The sequence below is a fragment of the Protopterus annectens genome, chromosome 17.part0 (genome assembly GCF_019279795.1).
Source record: "Protopterus annectens isolate FY-2018-M chromosome 17.part0, PAN1.0, whole genome shotgun sequence".
Lineage (NCBI taxonomy): Eukaryota > Metazoa > Chordata > Ceratodontiformes > Protopteridae > Protopterus > Protopterus annectens.
In genome coordinates, this window is record NC_056751.1 from 540,923,573 (window position 1) to 540,943,150 (window position 19,578).

At 36.9% G+C, this 19,578-nt stretch overlaps 1 protein-coding gene across 1 annotated transcript in view; it reads right to left on the bottom strand.

Moving 5' to 3' along the window:
• LOC122791455 (mucin-6-like) overlaps window positions 1–19,578 on the bottom strand; it is a 1,068,266-nt gene that overhangs the window by 238,359 nt on the left and 810,329 nt on the right. Inside the window, exon 21 of the mRNA XM_044059200.1 lies at window positions 6,877–7,018. Within this exon, the coding sequence (XP_043915135.1) occupies window positions 6,877–7,018 (142 nt within the window). The remainder of the gene's footprint in view (window positions 1–6,876; window positions 7,019–19,578) is intronic.

Here is a 19,578-nt window from a genome sequence, read left to right on the forward strand (position 1 = left end):
CTGGGAGTTTCCACCCAGGTTTCTAACATAGCTAAAGAAGGCCTTGTGATTGTCTTTTGTGTCTTTTGCGATTTTTCTCTCAAAGTTGGCCTTGGATGATTTTATAAGTGATCGGAGTTTTTTTCTATTACTGATCAGAGATGCCTTCCCTTTTAGGGATTTTGCTTTGTCATGTAGTAGCTTCCTCCTCCTGTTGTAAAGTTTGTTTATGGCTGGGGTCCACCAGACCAGGCGCCTGCCTTTGGGGGGATGGGTCTTGGTTTTATTTGGGATTGCATGATCCATGCATTCTTGAAGGTGCCCGTAGAAGGCATTTGTAAAGGAGTCAGCAGTGTGGGTTGTGGTTTCCACTGGCCCAGGTGCCTTGAAGGATACCACTTCAGTCTTAAGAAGTGTGCAGTTGGCTTTTGAAAAGTTCTTCACTGTGGTCTTTTGTGCAGGGGGTGGGGGTGGGATGTGGATTTCCAGTGAGATTAATTTATGGTCTGATCTCACCAATGAGGGATATACTTCCGGTGTGGAGCATTTTGTCCCCATGTTTGTGATGATCAGGTCTAGTATATTATCTCCTCTTGTGGGAATGGTGACTAGTTGTTCCATCGCATTTGAGTTTATGAATTCTAGGAACCTTTGGGCTAGGGTGTTGGGGCTTGAGTAATGTTCCCAGTCTATGTTTGGGTAGTTGAAGTCTCCCAATACGATGGTATTTGGAGAGACATTCATACTCTCCAGTGTCTTCAGGAAGGCTGTGTGGGGTTCAGAGTTTGAGAGGGTGGTCTGTAGCATGATACAAACTGTAGGGGAGTTTTGCCTATGGTTAGTTGCACCTGGATGGTCTCCGATGCTTCGTGCGTTGCCACTAACCTGGAGGTGTGGGTATCTTTGATAAATATGGATACTCCCCCTTCTTTTGTGGTTCGGTCCAAGTTTTAGGGCCGGAAAGCATGATATGAGGTAAAACCTGATAGTGCTGGGGTGCTCTCAGGAGCCTTGAACCAGGTTTCAGTCACTGCACAGACATCGATGTTCTCCATACTGAGGAGGGCTTCGAGAGCGTGCATCTTGAGGTTTAGACTTCTGGCATTGAGCAGCATTACCCTTAGTTTTTTTCCACTTGTGTTTTCTAGGGAGGTAGGTTTGTCATTTGAGCCTTGCCTAAAAAAGGCACTATGGGGGTGGCAAGAGCCTTGGCCAATATCCGGAAGCCCAGGGGTGACAGGTGCAAGCCATCCCTTGTGAAGCAGCGTGGCTTGTCAAGCATGTCATCCCAAGCAGACAGACATTGTTCATTTGTGGGCTGCAGTGTCCATGGATACAGACTGCAACTGGAAAATGTTTGCTCACCATAGTCCATTCTCACATAAATAGCTGGATCACCTGCCTCCTTGCTTACTGATACACTATAAAACTGCTATATTGTTTGTTACCTTGATTAGAAATTCTACGGAAAGGAAGTCCTGGAAAGCTTGATGGGCCAAAAGGACTGTTCCCATCTCTTTAATACAATGATGCTTAGACCCCTTGAATCATCTGCCAATTATAAATTGGCACTCACCCCAGGGCTGACAAAAATGCATTTTTTTATTTGACAGATTGTTAGTTTACAGTTTAGCAATTAAATAATTGTTTCACAAGTATTTAGTCATGCTAAGCCAATCATAATTATATGTCCCAAAAGTGATGTACACGCCTCCTCTCAACATGTATACTATGTTATTCAAAACACCTATAATAAACAAACACTTTCACAATTTGGACAGGTTAGAGGCATACCAGTCCTTTACTTTTACCAACATAATTCCCATATTCCCAGTCTTAAACTCATTGTAGTACCCATGTTCAGGCTGCTGAGGAACAGCCATCATATCATGTCACAATCTTCATACAAACTGCATGCCCAGTGAACTGCCACTGGGCATGCCTATGTGCCTTCTCTGTCACTGCGGTCAGTCTGCTCATTACCATGCCTGCTTAGTACAAATAAACATCAGCACAAGTAAACTGCCCATGTACTTCAGAGAGCTGGGCCTTGCTAATGTAACTCATATTCTGGGAACGCAGACAGCTAGGTGAACAGAATTATCCTGTTGGTGTCAACAGTTTGATGTGAATGTGGTACAATCCCTGATCTACATGGTGGTATTTGCCAGTCTGATCCATTAATGAAGAAATATGGGTTTCAGCTATGAATTATATCCCTGATGGGAAATCTAGATGAGTTTGAATATTAATCTCCCCACAGTGCCCCATGCAGATTCCTTGAAGTGGCAGCTGAGATGATACTTTTATGTTATTTTGGTTCTGCTGTGAAACTGCACCTGTGTGAGCCATTGTTCAACCTTAATGGCTGTTTTCAAACAGTGAGTTAGTATATATATATATATATATATATATATATATATATCTAAGGGGTATAGAAGGCAAAGTCCATAGTAATGGAGGTTGTAGAGAATTTTTCTCCCCTGCAAAAAAAAAAAAAAAAACTTTAGTGATTCACTCCAATTGTTCTGCAGGTGAATGTACGTGTTGAGTAGTTTACCTTAGTGATATGTTTATTGGCATTCTGGCTTTGGGTTTTCATAGTGGCTCCACCATTGACTTCCTTTTAAGAGAAGACTGGGCAACTGAACTTGTTTAGTCAAATGTGACTGGTGAATGTTTTTATGTGAGGGTTCATTCCCTGTACCTGCCACAATATATACAAACTCTTTCACTGATTTTTTTTTATATGGCATATTTCCCTTTACAGGTAATTTATTAATCACTAATCTCCATAAAAAAATTGGGTCTATATTAAATCGACGAAAATTCAAAATGTCGAACGCTCGCATGAGTGGAAATTGAGGAATTCGATGTTTATTTTTTGGATCGTAGTACAGTGAAGATCGGAATATTTGCCCTTTCTGCACTGTAGTACAATCTTGGAGTTGGAATATATATGTTCCCCACAACAGCAATTTTGAGTTCCTGAATTTCCGCTCATGTGAGCGTTCAACATTTTGAACTTTCGTCTATTTAATACAGACCCAAAAAATCTTGATATTCTACTTGCTTATTACATTGTGCTTGTCAAACTATTGTAGCTTTAACTTTTTCATTAGCTAGCTCAGTCCAAGGACTAACACAATATTGAATCATAATATTTTTATACCACACTTTCTTCTCATTTTATATTTCATCGATTTTAATTTTCTGTACAATAATTTTGATAACATTTCAGTATTTTATTTAAATATTTCCTCTTTTGAATTATAACATATTCCAGTGCTTCGTATATTTGTACTTTCATAAAGTTTACTACTTACTTTTCATTTGCATCACTTGTACAAAACAAAACTTTATACAGATTCAAAGAAGCAGAGTAAACAATTGTGTTTGTTAATCCCAAACCTCCATTTTCTTTGTCCATTTATAAAACCCCCCCTTCAGGAAATTCAGTCTTGAGCACCGTATAAAAGAAAAAAGTTATTTATTTTTCATATATTATTGGCAACATATAGAAACTAGCTAAATATGCACTCTTTTCCAGTATAATTGTATTAATCAAATAAACCTTTTTCTACTAAACGATAGCTTGTAAGTTTTTTCTTCTTTATTTCATCTAATATCCTATTCCACTGTTCCTCACTTGCATTTTTAATTCCATGTCTTATTACTAACACAGAGATGTCTTTCATTGAGAAAGATACTCCTCCTATCTTTACTATATCACCCAATTCTTTACTTTTTTCTTTATTTAAAGCCATGCCTATTATATTTAAACATTGATGTATATAACTTCTTTCATCCAGACTTTATCATAATCAATATAATATCATAAGTAAACCTGACTGGAATCCTTATACTTTCATTAGTAATATAAGCAACACTCCTCGTGCAAATGTACATCTCTGACTAATGCATTCATAACCAATTCCAAAAGTATACTACTTATAGGACACCCCTGATATATGCCATTATTTGTATCTCTCTTTGCTTAACCATCCATTCATTAAAATTCTTACTTTATTTTTATTATGTGCAGAACAACATATATTTATAATTTTTTTTTACTAATGTTATACTCATCCATAGTTTTTTCTACTTTTCTTCGATCTCACTGCCATAAAAAAATACATTTTTATAGGTTTCTTTCAAAGCTAGCCAACACTCTGACCAGTTTTTATACCACATACCATAGTGGAAATGTGATCTTTCTGTAAACACATTTTTTCCATTTTCATCTAGTAATTTCTCATATATTCTTTTTATTCCTTTTTCTAATCTGACATACTCCTTAGTTTCTTGTATTTCTATCCATATGGCTGAGTGATGTGAAAAGCCTGTTACAAGTGTCTCTGCCTTAGCTATACTTAAACCTCATGATATAATAAAATAATTTATGTCTTGTATATACTTTGACTATATGTGCACAACTTATTATTCCAAATTTTTAAATTGTCACAATTTTCTCTCTTCTTTTTTCCTCACAAATTGCAATTAAAATCTTCTGTTAATATTATATTCATATTAATTCCTACATAATCCATCATTTTATGAAATAAACTTTCTCTTTCTTTACTTGTAACATAGGCATGCAATACTATAATTTTACATACTTAGTTATGCCATCTGAGATCTGTAATAATATTCCCATGATTACTAATGTTATGCTTAATATTTTCACTTTCTACAAAGTACAACTATGCCTGAACATAGTTCCTTTCCTAGGTTTCATATTTTATCCCACACACCAAAGTTTCTTTGTTTGCAGTATCTCTTCTTGTCAAAAATCCTACATTTTCCAATATTATGTCAACATCACACTTACATAAATTTAAGATGCCTATTCTTGCATTTATATTTTTGATAGCATTTACGTTCACTGACATTTACATTCACTGAGAGCACTCTAGAGTTGTCATTATGTATATATTGTAGCTTATGATTAAATTGTGTAAATTTTAAGTATTCATCTCATTTGCATTATCAATTTCTTTTTCTCTTTTACACTTATCCCTTTAAATCCTTTAAACTTTTTTCACTTACTTTTTTGCCAATAGAATTATTTTTACATTTCACTGTTTTCCAGTTTATATCTTCCTCATCACTTATTTTACAACCTTCTTCTATATTATCTGTTTTATTTTTCTCTTCATCGTTCTCTTTAATTTTCCCTGATCTTGCATCAATACTTCTACTTTATATTGGATTGTTTATTATCTTCATATACTGTTCTCACTTTTTTCTTCTTCTTCATCCCTTTTCTCTAGATTACAATCCATCCATAAATGCCCAATTATGTTACATTTATAACATTTCAATTCACACTTATTGTTTGCATCATTCCCCATAAACACTTCCTCTTATAACAGTTACTTATCAAATGATCATCTTTTCCACAGAAAAAGGAGTGTCTTCAGTTGCCCCCAATATTTTACAGCACCTCTGTTACCCTGTACATTTTTCATACATGGGATACGAACAATATTTGCTTTCTCCATTTTCAATACAACACAGTAGTCCCACCCATCAGTCCATAATCCTCTGTTACCATAGACTTTGCTAATGTCTATAACTTCTTTACAAAGTTAGCTTAAATGTCTCCTTAAAGTCTCTTTTTCAAACTCAGTTTGAAATTGAACATGTATTTTTTTTCTCTGTGAAATGCTTTAACCACATAAGAATTCCATGGATTACAATTCTCTTCTCATACTTTCCAACAAAAATTCCAGAAGAGAACCAATCTCAAAAATAGTGTCACAAAATGTCTCTCTATGAATAATTGAGCCTTCACTCCAAATGGGATCATTAAATTATCCCAAATGTCATACCCATCCATTTCCTTTTCTTTTTTGTTCTAAATTCTCACCATAAATTCCCTTTGATTGTGGACATTTCCTTTCCTATGTTCATCTCCCATCACTTTCCCTGCAGTTTCTTTAACAGTCTCAGCATATGATTTCTTTGTCTGGTGATGATCTTTCAAAACAGCTTCGGATTCCACAAATATTATCACATGAAACATCTTTTCCACATTCCCACTCACTCTGAAACAATTCACCCAAAATATCATCCTGAAACCCTCTTGACTGGAGGGCTGTAATAACACATTCCTCATTATTTTGAATGTTTGCTTCCAATGAAACAAATTCAGCTGAAACAGCTCCTCAAAATCTTGTACAGCTTTAGACACTGCACCAGCATTCACCTCTTTGCCATCTGCCATACTGGATCTCACCGAGTGCTGTTCTTCCAGCCAACACTATACTAGGAACAGAAAAATCACACTCCTAACAAGTAGGGGAAGTCCCCTGATGCCCTTGCCAAATTTCCCCTAGTAGTACAAATACCACCACAGGTCTCCCAGGAAAAGAGGCTACTATCCTAGTAGGACTAAGCCAGTCAACTAAGGATAAATAAATAAACCAATATCAGTGTTGGGATGATAAAACCCAACTGTTGCTGACATTCTACACCATGACAGCTTTGCTTAATTCTGAGAAACCAAGTAATCAAAGTCTAAATAAATAAAAAATAATGCTGTACAACTTAACTAATGTGTAATTAAAAGACAACTCATGTTATTCCTTAAAAACAAATTTAGATTATACTATATGTGATTTGAAATAAACTCTGATATATTTGGCAGTCCTGCATACACTTTGATCCCTATTCTGATGCTTAATATTTTAGACATGTTTTGGATTATTTTCTTCAGTCTTTAGTTTAGTTATGTTATACATTATGGCAAAGGAATGGCTTCATTTTGTCTATAGACAAAATAGTGCATGAAAGCATCAGAGACAGACATGCAGGTACATATATAACAGCTGAGTGGAAATGCACATGCAAAGGCTGAAAAATTAAAATTTAGGTGCATAATTTGTGTCTTACCTGAAGTAGCGTGTATGTACAGACACCATTAAATACATACTGCTTGCCATCAAATGTAAAAACAGTGCCCGACTCATATAAAACACACGTCCCAGGGCACCTTGAATTAAGCCTGCAGTCCCATTTGCCTCCTCTGCATTTGCTGTAAGAGAAGAAATACACAAGTTTTATCCAAAACATTCCAAGTATAATGGCTGAGAAGAGTGTACGCTTATGGAGACGCTCATAATTCCAAATAACTAGAGAGGACATGAAAACAATATTTTTCAGTATCTTGCCTTCTGAATCACAATGTATTGCTAGTAGGGTTAATAAACTGTCAACATATGATGCCTTTGTAAAGACTGTAATTCCTTATACCTGCCAACAGTTCGTCTGCCATCATCTTGTCTGATGACTGCACAGTTTCATATGTAGGAGTAATAATAATAATAATAATAATAATGCCAATAACAATACCAATACCTTTTGCCTATCCTACAGGAAGGTGAGGAAGCATCCAAACAGGTTCAAGTGTTTTTCACATGTAAATCTTGGTGGATGAGTGCATGCAAGAACTTCCTTCTCTGGAATTGTAAGTGCTCTATAAAAACAGTCTCTTAATGGTGTTTAAGTACAGTTTGCTTCCTTTCAGTAAACCAAAACAGCAAGTATATTTAAAAAGCACTAGCTATCAGACTAATCCATCACAAGCAGCAAAACAAATTTAGGCAGAAATGAAAACTGGGTAATATCATATGAAAGCCTGACTTCTTGTTCTCTTATGTTATCTGCACTGATCTAAGAAAAACACCTTCTTATTTATTGGTGTTAATAAGCCAACAGGTAGTATACTTGCCTTTGATGCTGAAAGGATAACAAGGCTGTGTTTTTCCACACCAGGCATTTGAGTTAATTTATTATTTGGAAATTTAGGTTGGATGGTTAAGGATAAGAGCTGTTTCATGCTGCAGTCCTGGGTTTAATTCCCTTAATTTCCACTAGCAATCTGTGTGACTGAGCAAATCGCTTGCTCCTGAAAACTGATGCTTATGTCCAGCCATCTTACATGATTAACATATAAACAAAATAAAATAAATAAAAATGCCTCCTATATATGAATGCAGCAACAATATTAACTAATTTTTGTCTCGAAGGTTATAATGATTGGTTTACGGAACAGACAAAATATCTTTAAATGCTGTTTTAGGACTACATATCACACAGAGCCCATAGTAAATAAGATTGCAAAACACAGACATTTGAACTAGATGTGTAACGTGAAGTTGTACAAAACATGCTTGAATGCAGTCAAAAATATTACATTCTATATAAGTGCCCAGTCAACTGGAGACAATTGATTGGTCACAGGATTAGTAACTTGTTAGCAGACCAGATGTGGATGAAAAGCCAATGTGTACTGGGCTAAAAAAAATAGGGATATAATCCACCCATTCAAAATTTTATGCAAACACAGTGTTATGAATAAAGAGAGGTAGGCATCAGAGGGGAGTTGTGAAGTGACTACACTGTATTTGAGACTTTTATGGGAAAGGTTTTATAGGGAAAGCTAAGGTTCTATGTGCCTGTTTATACAGAGCACCATTAAATATCACTGCAAGATGAGCCATGGCACACAAACATTAATAACTTATAATGGCGCAGAAATAGTTATAAAAATTCAATCGAGCTCACTGGCCAATAGTATTCCATTAATGAACTTTCCCTTCCATCAATGAACTGCAAGCCAAAATGCAGAAACGATACTCCTCAATCAAACTCTGGCTAAAACAACATGACCTCATAATTGATGCTAAAAGTCCAAATGCAGAGATGATAAATCAGCAAGCAAAGGAGACCAGTATTGCTGGAAGTGAATTCATCCTCAAATCCTTGAGGTGGACCCAGTTTTTCACAAAATCTCACCAAGATAACACTGATACATAGGCTGTATTTTATATAGCATATATCACGGACAGAAGTAGGTTAAAAATAAAAAAAAAAAGATAGCTGGGTGCACAAGAATCACAATAAAAAGTGTCCAATCCTAGTAGGCACACTGGTGACAAAGTAGAATTCTCGAGACACTTAAACATTCCTACAATGGGGTTAGACCAGGCTCTGGGGGATGACAGCCCCCCTGTTGTAGAAGGAAGTAGTAGTCCACAAAAATCACAAAAAGTGACAGGCCAAAAAAAGAGCCATAAAGATGACAGAGTGGACTATTGAGGATATGAAAAAAATATGCATTGTTAATATACTATTATGCAAGAAGTCCAGAATTTCCAGACAGAAAATATACAAAAAGATTAAAAGTGAAATTAGAGGAAAAAAAATACTTGTACAAGAAAAACTGTCAAAAGCTTCAAATGCAAATTTCTGTTCATTAATACAACAGATTTAAGAAAAATATTATGCAGACCAAGAATCATTGGCCTATTTGGAAAAAGAAGCCACTGAGAAAGTTTGAAAATATAAATAACAAATTCTAGAGAATTTTATAAAGGTATAAAAAAGAAATATAGATGTGGGGAAAGAAAGATATCTGATATAGTGCAATATTTATGCAAAGGAGAAAGCCACATTAATAAATACAACAAAGCAGCCCCAAAGATAGTTGAAGAGAAATACAGGCAAAGGCACCCAGATTTGGAAAATTTCATAATACAAAAAATAACATCACAAAGGGGGAACGTAGAACACAAGATTAGCAAAGCAGAAGTTAAAAGAAGTTGAAGTTATGCAATACCTGTGAAGTGAAACATTTAATGTTGAATGTCTAGCACAGGTTCTATCAAAGTATGATGGAACAATGCGCCTCCAAGTAAGGAGAAATAGGAGGAGCAGGAGAATCTGAAGAAGAAATATGGACATGGGAAAGAAAGAGAGCTTTAATATGGTGCAGTTGTTGGGGAGTGGCATAATGTTTAAGTTGTTTACCTCACAAACAAGAGGGACAAGGTTTGATTCTTGCCAAGGGAGACTGGCTAGACTTAAAATGGTTTACAAGGTCAGCTAGCCTAGGATTAACCTATGAATATTTACAGAAAGAAGAAAGCAAAACTAATCAATATAAAAAGAGCAGCACCAAAGACATCTAAAGAGAAATACAGGCACAGGCATCTGGATATAGAACATTTTACAATATAAAGAATAAGAAAACAAAAAGGAAACGAAAAAAGAGGATTAGTAATGGAGATGTTAAAGAAACAGAAACTGAGGATTATCTGCAGAGTGAAATATTTAGTGTAGACAATCTAACTCATAACACAATAGCAGGACAGAGCAATGGATCCCCAAATTAAGGAGAAACCAGTAGAGAGGGAAACATTTGATCAGTTGCCAAATGAAGACACTTTGGAAGCTTCCACAGGAAACCAGTACAAAAGTTCAGTTGGAGTTGCACAGCAAGGGAAGAAACAGGAAACTGTGGCAACTCCGACGCAGTCAATGTTGTAGAGTGATAGGCCAGAAAGTTCTCATATGAAAGAGCAGTGGATGACACAGGATGAAACTGAAGAGAATGTATCCCAGGAAGATGCTCTGAAACTTTCTGTAGAATGCCCACAGGAAATGGAGAATCAGGAATGTGTCTCTGTTTAGAAGAAAAATATCTAATGCATGATTTAATACAGATGGACAGACATATTAAGAAGAAAGAAAGAAGTAGACTACAGAAAGTCAACAAAACCCAAAAAGATAGAAGTTTGATAAAATAAATGAACACAGTTATTCGGACTGTTCATAGAAATTCATGTGATATAACAGAAGTAAATAGGATATATTATTGTGTAGCTAAATTAATAACAGATAAAGTCTTACCACAAAAGCACAGGGAAGTAAAGGAAAGGAAGGGGGTGAAATCAGATGCTATCATGGAAGTATCAAATAGAGGAAAACATAAAACAATTAAGACAAGAGTGTCACTGTTAAAGAGTATAGAAAAGGGAAAAGATCAACAACTTCTTCTTTTGGCTTTTTCCCATTTAGGGGTCGCCACAGCAGATTACCTGTCCGCTCATGATTGGCAGTGGAGTTTTTATGGTGTCGAGTTGCCAGCCCAGCGCCCAACCTTCCACAGAAGGTGCACACACACACTCATGCCTAGGGCCAATTTAGAGTGTCCAATCCACCTACAGCATGTCTTTGGAATGTGGGAGGAAACCAGAGCACCAGAAGGAAACCCACGCAACTGCGGGGAAGATATACTTAGAAAGACAGACGTGATAAAATCAATGAGCACTATCAGAACTGATCAGGATCTACCATGCACTACAAAAATAATAAACTAAACATATTGGCGCACGTAGAAAAACTTAGAAGATATGCAGATAAATATAAAGGAAAACTACAAAATAAGCAGCTTATTGATGATCCAAAAAAAGGTTTATATAAAATGGGGAAACTAGGCAAAAGGAATTGAAACATCAAAAAAAAAAAAAAAAAAAAAAAAAAAAACGATACATTTTGGAGAAATATCTATGAAGATCCTGTGGAACATAACAAAGATGTTGAATGGATAGAAGTAGTACAAGAAAGTATGAGAAGTTCTAATGTACATGATATGAAATAGGATGAAGTAACGGCCAGAGAAATTGAAAAAATGTCAAGAAAATCTCCTGACTGGAAAACCCCCAGGCCCAGATGCAGTACCTAACTTTTAGCTAAAAGTATTAACATCTTTACATGAAGATTTAGCAATGAATAAGAACTATTTATATGCACATCCTGAACAGAAACCAACCTGGTTAACAACAAGAAAAATATTACTTCTACTTAAGAGCGAACCTGCAAGGTATCCTAAAAACTATATACCAATAACTTGCCTTCTCACATTTTATCTATACACTGGAATTGATGCCGACAGAGTTTATAGTCATTTAGAAGAAAATTCAATCATGGAAATGGAACAAAAAGCTAACAAAGGAATATGGGACAAAAGATAATTTCTTGTTAAAGTCATAATGGAGAACTGTAAAAAGGAGAATAATCTAAGTATGGCATGGATTGACTACAAAAAAGCATTTGATAGTAGCCCACATTCATGTATAAGAGAGTGCTTAAAAATGTATAAGATACACTCTACACTGATCGATTACATTACAATGACCATGAAACAGTGGCACACTACTTTGCAGTTAAGCCATGACAAAGGACACGTTATTATTCTAGGGATAAAAATTCAAGTGAGATATTCCAGGGTGACTCTGTCATGACTACTCTTTTGTCTTTCCCTTAACTCATTAAGCTCTCTACTTAACAGTTTAGGTCATGGCTATAATTTGGTTCCCAGAAATCAAAGTTTAAAGACTTCTCATCTTCTCTTTGTTGATGATTTAAAACTATATAGCTCATCAGATGAGAAACTGAAAGCACAACTGCAAGTAGTCAAAATTTTTTCAGATCATATAAGAATGTCATTTGGTCTTGATAAATATGCAAAAGCAACCTTTAAAGCAGGAAAGCTGCAGCATGAAGAAAGCATAAGCCTGGGACAGGAATGTGATAAAAAAGAACTTATGCAAAAGGGAATGTATAAATATTTGGGAATTGATGAAGGATCAACAATAAAACATTAACAAATGTGAATAAAATGTATGGAATATTTTGGAAGACTAAAATTAATACTGAAAACAGCCATGACATCTAGAAACAAAGGCCAAGCTATAAACCAATTTGTTCTTGTCCTAACTTACAGTTTTGGAATGAATGACTGGCCCCATATGGTACTGGAGTGGTTAGACAGCAAAACAAGAAGAATGCTTATCAAATGATTTGTAAAAATCAGTGTATACCAAGACTATATATTCACTATTCTGAAGGAGGTATGGGCCTCCTTGAAATTGATTACATGTACAGATCTGCAGTCATATGACTGCATACATATCTGCTGACATCACAAGACCCAAATGCAGTGAAAAGTTTTAAAACATCAGGAGAATAAGTTTAAGGTGAATTCCGTGCTTAGTTTAACAGAAGCATATCAGTGTCAAGTGGGAATGGAAATCGAACCAGAAGTAGATAAAAATCATGCATCAACTGAATGTGCCAGAAAAAAAAACAAAAGAAAGAATATAAAGTGAAGTATCTGATCAGACAGCAAAAAAATGTGGAAAATTCATAAATACAGTTGCAAGAATAGAAAACTTTTAGAACAACCTCACGTTGATCAGGATCAAATGCAGGAATGGTTCAGGAGAGGTACTGGTGTCCCAAGATAACGGTCTATGTACACTTTGGTTTACAAAGTCCATTGAATATGAGGGAGAAACAGACAAATGTAGGTTTTGTAAAACAGAATTGGAAACAGTCACCCATCTTGTTACTGGTTGTGATATACTAATGGTAGAAGGACTGCATACTGAAAGGCATAATAATGAGGCAAGACTATAGCATTGGGGATTATGTAAACATTATAATATCCAATTTGCTGAAAAACACTGGAAACATGAGCCACAAAGCATTACAGAAAATTGTGAAGTCTGCATCACATGGGATCACCCATTATCAACAGTTTAAAAAACAGATATGAGAAAACCAGATATAGCAGTCCATGAAAAGAAGACAAAAGTAGCATTGATCATTGAAACTGCTACACCCAGTGACTACAGTGTTTTACGTACAGAGAGAGATGCAAAGTCATAAAATACCACGATGTACAGGCAGAAATGAGGGCAATGTGGAAGAAGGATACCCCGAAAGGTACAATAGTATGAGTAGGAGAAACGGATCTTATAAAAAAAATTGAGGCGTCAATACTGCGTACATTGTATGAAGAGCACTTCTGGCTAAGATCAAAGACTGAAACAATATTAATTTTGTGAACTTTAATCATGCTTTGACTTAGGAATGGGGTCCATTCTGGTCATAGTATTAGAAATCCAAAAGACTAAGAGAAATTAAAAAGTAAAACTAAAAAGACAAAAGTCATGCTTTTCCTACCCACATCCAGTCTTGTCACTCATACTAACTTTGATTTACTTTTTCCAACAATATTATCCTGTTTATTGTCCCAAAAACAAAACTTTTCAGAGTTACTCTGGACAATAAATTAAAATTTGGCCTCCATATATCCAGTGTCATAAAAAAAACTCTTCAAATACTAGGTGTGTTATACAGAATCAAAATCTATCAATCAGAGAAATCCTTAAAGTTTACCACCAGTGATTACTTCCTATCCTGTCTCCTTTGTGTTGCCCCAGTCTAAGCTAACATTCACACCACACAACAACATACACTAGAGCAATGCCCACAATAGCAAAATGTGTCTCCAGTCTCCCTAGCAGAACTTACCAGTGAAAACAACTGGATAGAATTTGCCAGCTATCTTCAAAATACCTGACAAAAGTTTGCCCACCCTATTCCGGACCACCTGTCTAAATGTCATCCCTAACCAAATTGATGAAGTAGTGCTGTCCCATAAGAAAACCCCGCTCTAAACACAAATACCTTACCTACCAGAGCGGCTGTCCACATCCACCTTGAACTGGTAAATGTATAACCTATTGCTGTAGTTCAGAGATCTGTTGCATACAAATGTTTTACTTAACATTACAAAAGAGGTCTAAGTCATATTTTTTGTGAATCTGTATTAAAATCATCCAGTTGTGTTGTCCTGTCACGTGGAACTTTATTATTTTGTTTTACTCAGGGCAACAATTATCACATCTGTAGATATATAAAAGATGTCTTCACTTATCTTTCTAGCCTTCTGACATACGACTTTGCTTATTATGAAGTTTGATCAATATTTTTTCTGCAGGTAGATTACAATGTTTTGTGGCAAGATGACAACGTCATTGTTTAATGATAACATATTACAGTCACAATGTTTCCTTTTTAACTTTCAGATGAAAATTATAGGATAGCTTATAAGTGACTTCATCCTTTGCAAGAAAGCGGAGTTCATTGTCAGATCAAGATTTGATAGTAAAAGTAAACAGCCTTTGTGCTTTATTTTAGACTCTCTTTTATGACTGTGATATTTTTCAAAGATAAATATTACCTTTATTTCCCTATTGTATCTGTTATTAATTTTATGACTGCACCAGAGTATTTTATTTTGCTGGATATACCCAATTCACACACACACTTGTATCTTTCAAAATGTTTCTCTTGGCTGTTTTTGACCTTATTATGTTTGTTATTTTGAATTCAATGACATGGCCTTTCAGATAATTTGGCTTTCAGCCATTTTGACTCAGTCAGATGTTTTTCAATGAAATGGTCATTCAGTGAATTGCCATGAATCTGCAGGTAATGTTATATTTAAGGAGACTCTATAAAATGAAAAGTAACAGATAAGGGCAATATATTTTTCCCAGTACTTACACTTCCATTTTATAGCTGACGTATTTTCATGATATCAACTCTCATCATAAGTTGAAACAATAAAGTCTCTTGTTTAAGATAAATATAACAATAATAAAAAGAAATTATGTATTTACCATAGTGTTCCATCTTTGTTGTCCATTTTGATTCTTCCTCAATTGCTTGGGTTTGGATCCAAGACATTAGATCTTTCTCAGCCGCTGTAAAAGCTCTTTGCAACTTGAAACTCTTGAGCTTCTCCCATACCCATAATGCACCATCCTCCATTACCTCAGATCTTTGATCTTGTTTGCAAGCTATAACAGAAAGACGTGCTCTTATAACTTTATATATATATATATATATATATCTATATATATATATATATATATATATATATATATATATATATAAACAGAGAGAGACAACAAGACAATGCCACATCTTGAGGTGGTAATGTTCGTAAGCTATAACAAATTTGTTAGATCTGCTCACTTTTCTAAAATAAACCCAAAAAGGTCGATGGCTGGTGGGTGGGGAGCTGAGGAAGAATGAAAATGGACAACACAGATGGAACATTATAGTAAGTGCATAACTTCTTTACCTGATGTCAATTTTCATTCTGTCCTCAAGTGATGGGAGAGTCCCCATCTACCTAGAACCCTGGGTGGACTCAAGGAAGGATATTTTTAAGCACCACTGAGCCAAAAGATGCCCTACCTCTGAACACCATATCCAACTTATAATAAGAGATAAAGGTGTGATGGGAATCTCAAGTTGCTGCTGAACAAACGTCACCCATGGAAATTTTTGAGTGGAAAACTGAGGAGGTAGCTACAGCTCTGGTTCAATGAATGAGTACCTTCTTTGGCAAAGTCATATCCGATTTGTTGTAAATAATGGAGATATGCCAGTAAGCCATTTAGCAAAGGTGACTTTGGACACAGGTGATCCCAATTTAAGATCAACAAAGGATACACACAAATGATCATTTGCTCTGATCTCTTTTGTTCTATGTAGATAGAAACATAGTTGTTTATGCACACTAACAAATGTAACAAGTATTCTTCTTTGTTGGAATAATTTGGGAAGAAGACTGGTAGACTGATGCATTTATTTATGCTGGTGTGTGATACCACTTTGGGCAAAAAGAATACATTGGTTGGTATGGAGACTCTGTCCTTATGGAAAATGAGATAACGAGGTTTCATCGACAATGCCTGAATTTCCGAAATTTGTCTGCCATAAGTGATGGCAACTAAGACTAAGGTCTTCCAAGACAGAAATTTTAGGTCACAATCATGTGCAGACTCGAAGGGTGGAAGAATCAAGGACTGCAGTACAAGATTCAGATTCCATGGTGGAGTGGGATCTTTAAAAGGAGATTTGAGAAGAATTATGCCACATAAGGAGGCTTTACATAGCTTATGAGAGGCCAGTGAACAGCCACCACAACTAATGTGGAAATTAGAAATTGCTGCCAAATGGACTTTTACTGTTGAAAAACTGGCCCCTTGGTGGAATTGTAGTGTCAAGAACTCCAGAACATGATCAACTGGGGCCAAGAAAGGGTCTACATGCTTTTGCACAGCCCTGTGTAGAAATCTTTTCCACTTACTAGCATAAAGTTTCCTAGTGATGGCTTAAGGGAAGACAACAAGATGTGATGAAGGAAGAGAGTATAAATTGTCGGGCTTTTATTGGAATTGGAGGAACCAAGCTGTCAGCGTGAAGTTCATGAGGTCTGGATGTATTACGCCCATCGAATGAGACAGGAGATCTGCAGCTGGGTCCAGAATATAAGGTTGGTGAATTAAATGAGGCCATAGGAAGGGAAACTAAATCTGTTGAGGCCAAAATGGGGCAAAGAGAATGATCTTGGTCTTCAACATGGCAGCTCTCTGAAGGAATTTTGGGATTACAGGAATTGGGGGGTATGCGTAAAGTAGTCTGGGGGGGGCCAGTTGTGGGGATGAGCATCCCTTGGTGACCCCCCCCCCTATGGAGAGATTAGGGCAAAATAGCTTTTGCACTTGTTGTTTAGGGAAGATGCAAAGAGATCGCAGCACGGCTGGCCCCACTTGCAGAAAATTAGTTAAGCAACTTTCTGGTTAAGGGACCATTCATGAGGTAACAAAATGCACCTGCTCAACTTGTTTGCTAGCATGTTGGAGTTCCCTAGAATGTGTGTTGCAAAGAGAAAGCAGTTGGAAGATATTGCCCATTGCCACACCCTTATTGCTTCTTGACATAGGGGGTACGATCATGTTCCTCATTTGTTGTTATACCAAACCACTGACATATTGTTTGTTTGTACTGCAATCGCTCCTGATGGGAGAGCATCAAGAAAGGCTTGCAATGCTAAAAGCACTGCTCTCAATTCCAGTATGTTGATATGTAAATTGGCTTCTTCAGGGGACCAAATGTCTTGGACTGTCTTTCCCAAGTAATGCCCTCCAACCCTAGATGGGAAGCATCTGTGATCACTAACTATGGCCTTGGGCTGCAAGCGGACAAATAGACTGCCCTGTAGCAGTTGTTCCAACTTGATCCACCACGTGAGACTTTTCTTGCATGAGTTCATAATGAGTGAATAAGGGGAGTTGAAGTATCGCCAACATCCACTGAAGAATTCTCATGTGAAACATAGCTAGAAGACAAGGGTTATCACTGCTGTCACTGATCCTAGAGCTTGCAGAACTAGGCAAGCCAACATTGTGGTCCTGCAAAGTATCTTGCTGAATTGTGACATTAAAGTTTCAACTCTGGAAAGAGGAAGGGAGGCTACTGCTGATCTTGCATCGAGTAGCTCTCCTGTAAATACTAGAAATTGAGTTGGCTCTAGATTTGACTTCTCAAAATTTTTGGTTATTCCTAAACTTGTACAAGCCTGGATGATTTCTTCTCTTGCCATGATGAGTTAATGCCTGGTCATAGTGGTAATAAGCCAGTTGTCTAAGTATGGAAACACATGGAATCCTTGCAGTCTCAAATGAGCTGCTACCACTGCCATAACTTTGGTGAACACTCTGGGGGCTGTGTTGAGATCAAAAGGCAGTGCCCTGAACTGATAATGACTAGCGCCTAGCCAGAAGCACAAGAATTTCCTGGATCATCTGTTTATTTTTATATGATAGTACACATCCTGAAGATCTACTAAGCACATCCAATCATCCTTTTCCAAAGACAGAAGAATGGACTGAACTGTGACCATCTAAAACTTTGTCTTTCGAACAAATTTGTTCAGGTTGCTGAGATCCAAAATTAGTCTCTAGTCCCCTATTTTCTTTGGCATTAAAAAGAATCTTGACTGAGTTCTGTATCCTTTCTGGTCTGGGGGGACCTCTTGGATGACTTTTTTCTAGCAGCTTTTAAATTTGAATAGCTGCCTGAATCCTCTGACTAGGTAGAATATCAAGGATTTTCCTAGAGTTGAGGGGAAGAGGAAAAAAGGAATTACATATCCTTTGTACATGATCCACTGTATCCAAGTATCTTTTATGTTTAGGCAGGCTCTCTGGTGCAGGGACAATTGACCCTCAATTGTCTCCAGAAGTGGGCAATTGGGCCTTCTTTCAGGAGCACTGGAAGGGTTTGTCAACCGTTTGAACTCCCCCCTCTGCCTCTGGGGGAATGTTCTCCATGTGTGTTCTGGAAAGATCTTTGTGATTTCTTGAACACATCTTTCCACCACCTCAGTGATTCCTCAAAAAGGATGTTTGATGGGTGGAAAAAACACATGCCTATAGCCGAAAGGGTCTTTCCATCTTTCTCACACCTGGATAGTATGTCTTTTACTTTGCGGCCAAAAACAGAGATGCCAAAAAACAGAGATGCCATCAAATGGAGTATTGACAAACGTAGACTTAAAAAGCTATGCAAAGTCACACAAGCACATGCAGGCATATCTCCTAATAGCTACGCCTGAACCCACTGCCCTTGAGGTTGCTTCTGCTACATTGAAAATAAGTCTCATCAACGAGTTCATTTTCAAATGTTGGGTCGTTGGCTGTAAGGTGACGGAATCTTTCACCTTTTCAGACATGGTTTCTCCCAGGGTATCTGAGAATTCCTTAATCAGATCCCTCTGTAGTCTGGTGAAATATGCCAAATTGTTCAGAGACCTCAAGGCAAAGGTCCATGAAGCACAGACATGCTTCCCAAATCTGTCCATTGTCCGTGACTCCTTGTCGGGGGGGATGAACACAGCTAGCTCCTTTCTGGTGGCCGCCGCTATGACCATGGCATCAACAGGGGGGCCTTGGACCAGAACTATTTATCTTCTGGAGGGGCCATAATCTTATCAGGCTTCCTAGGTATGGGCTCAATGGTGTCAGGTTCCTTTCATGTCCACCACGAGACCAATTTGAGGAGCTCATCAGCACATGGAAATACCCTAGAAGCAGATGAGCC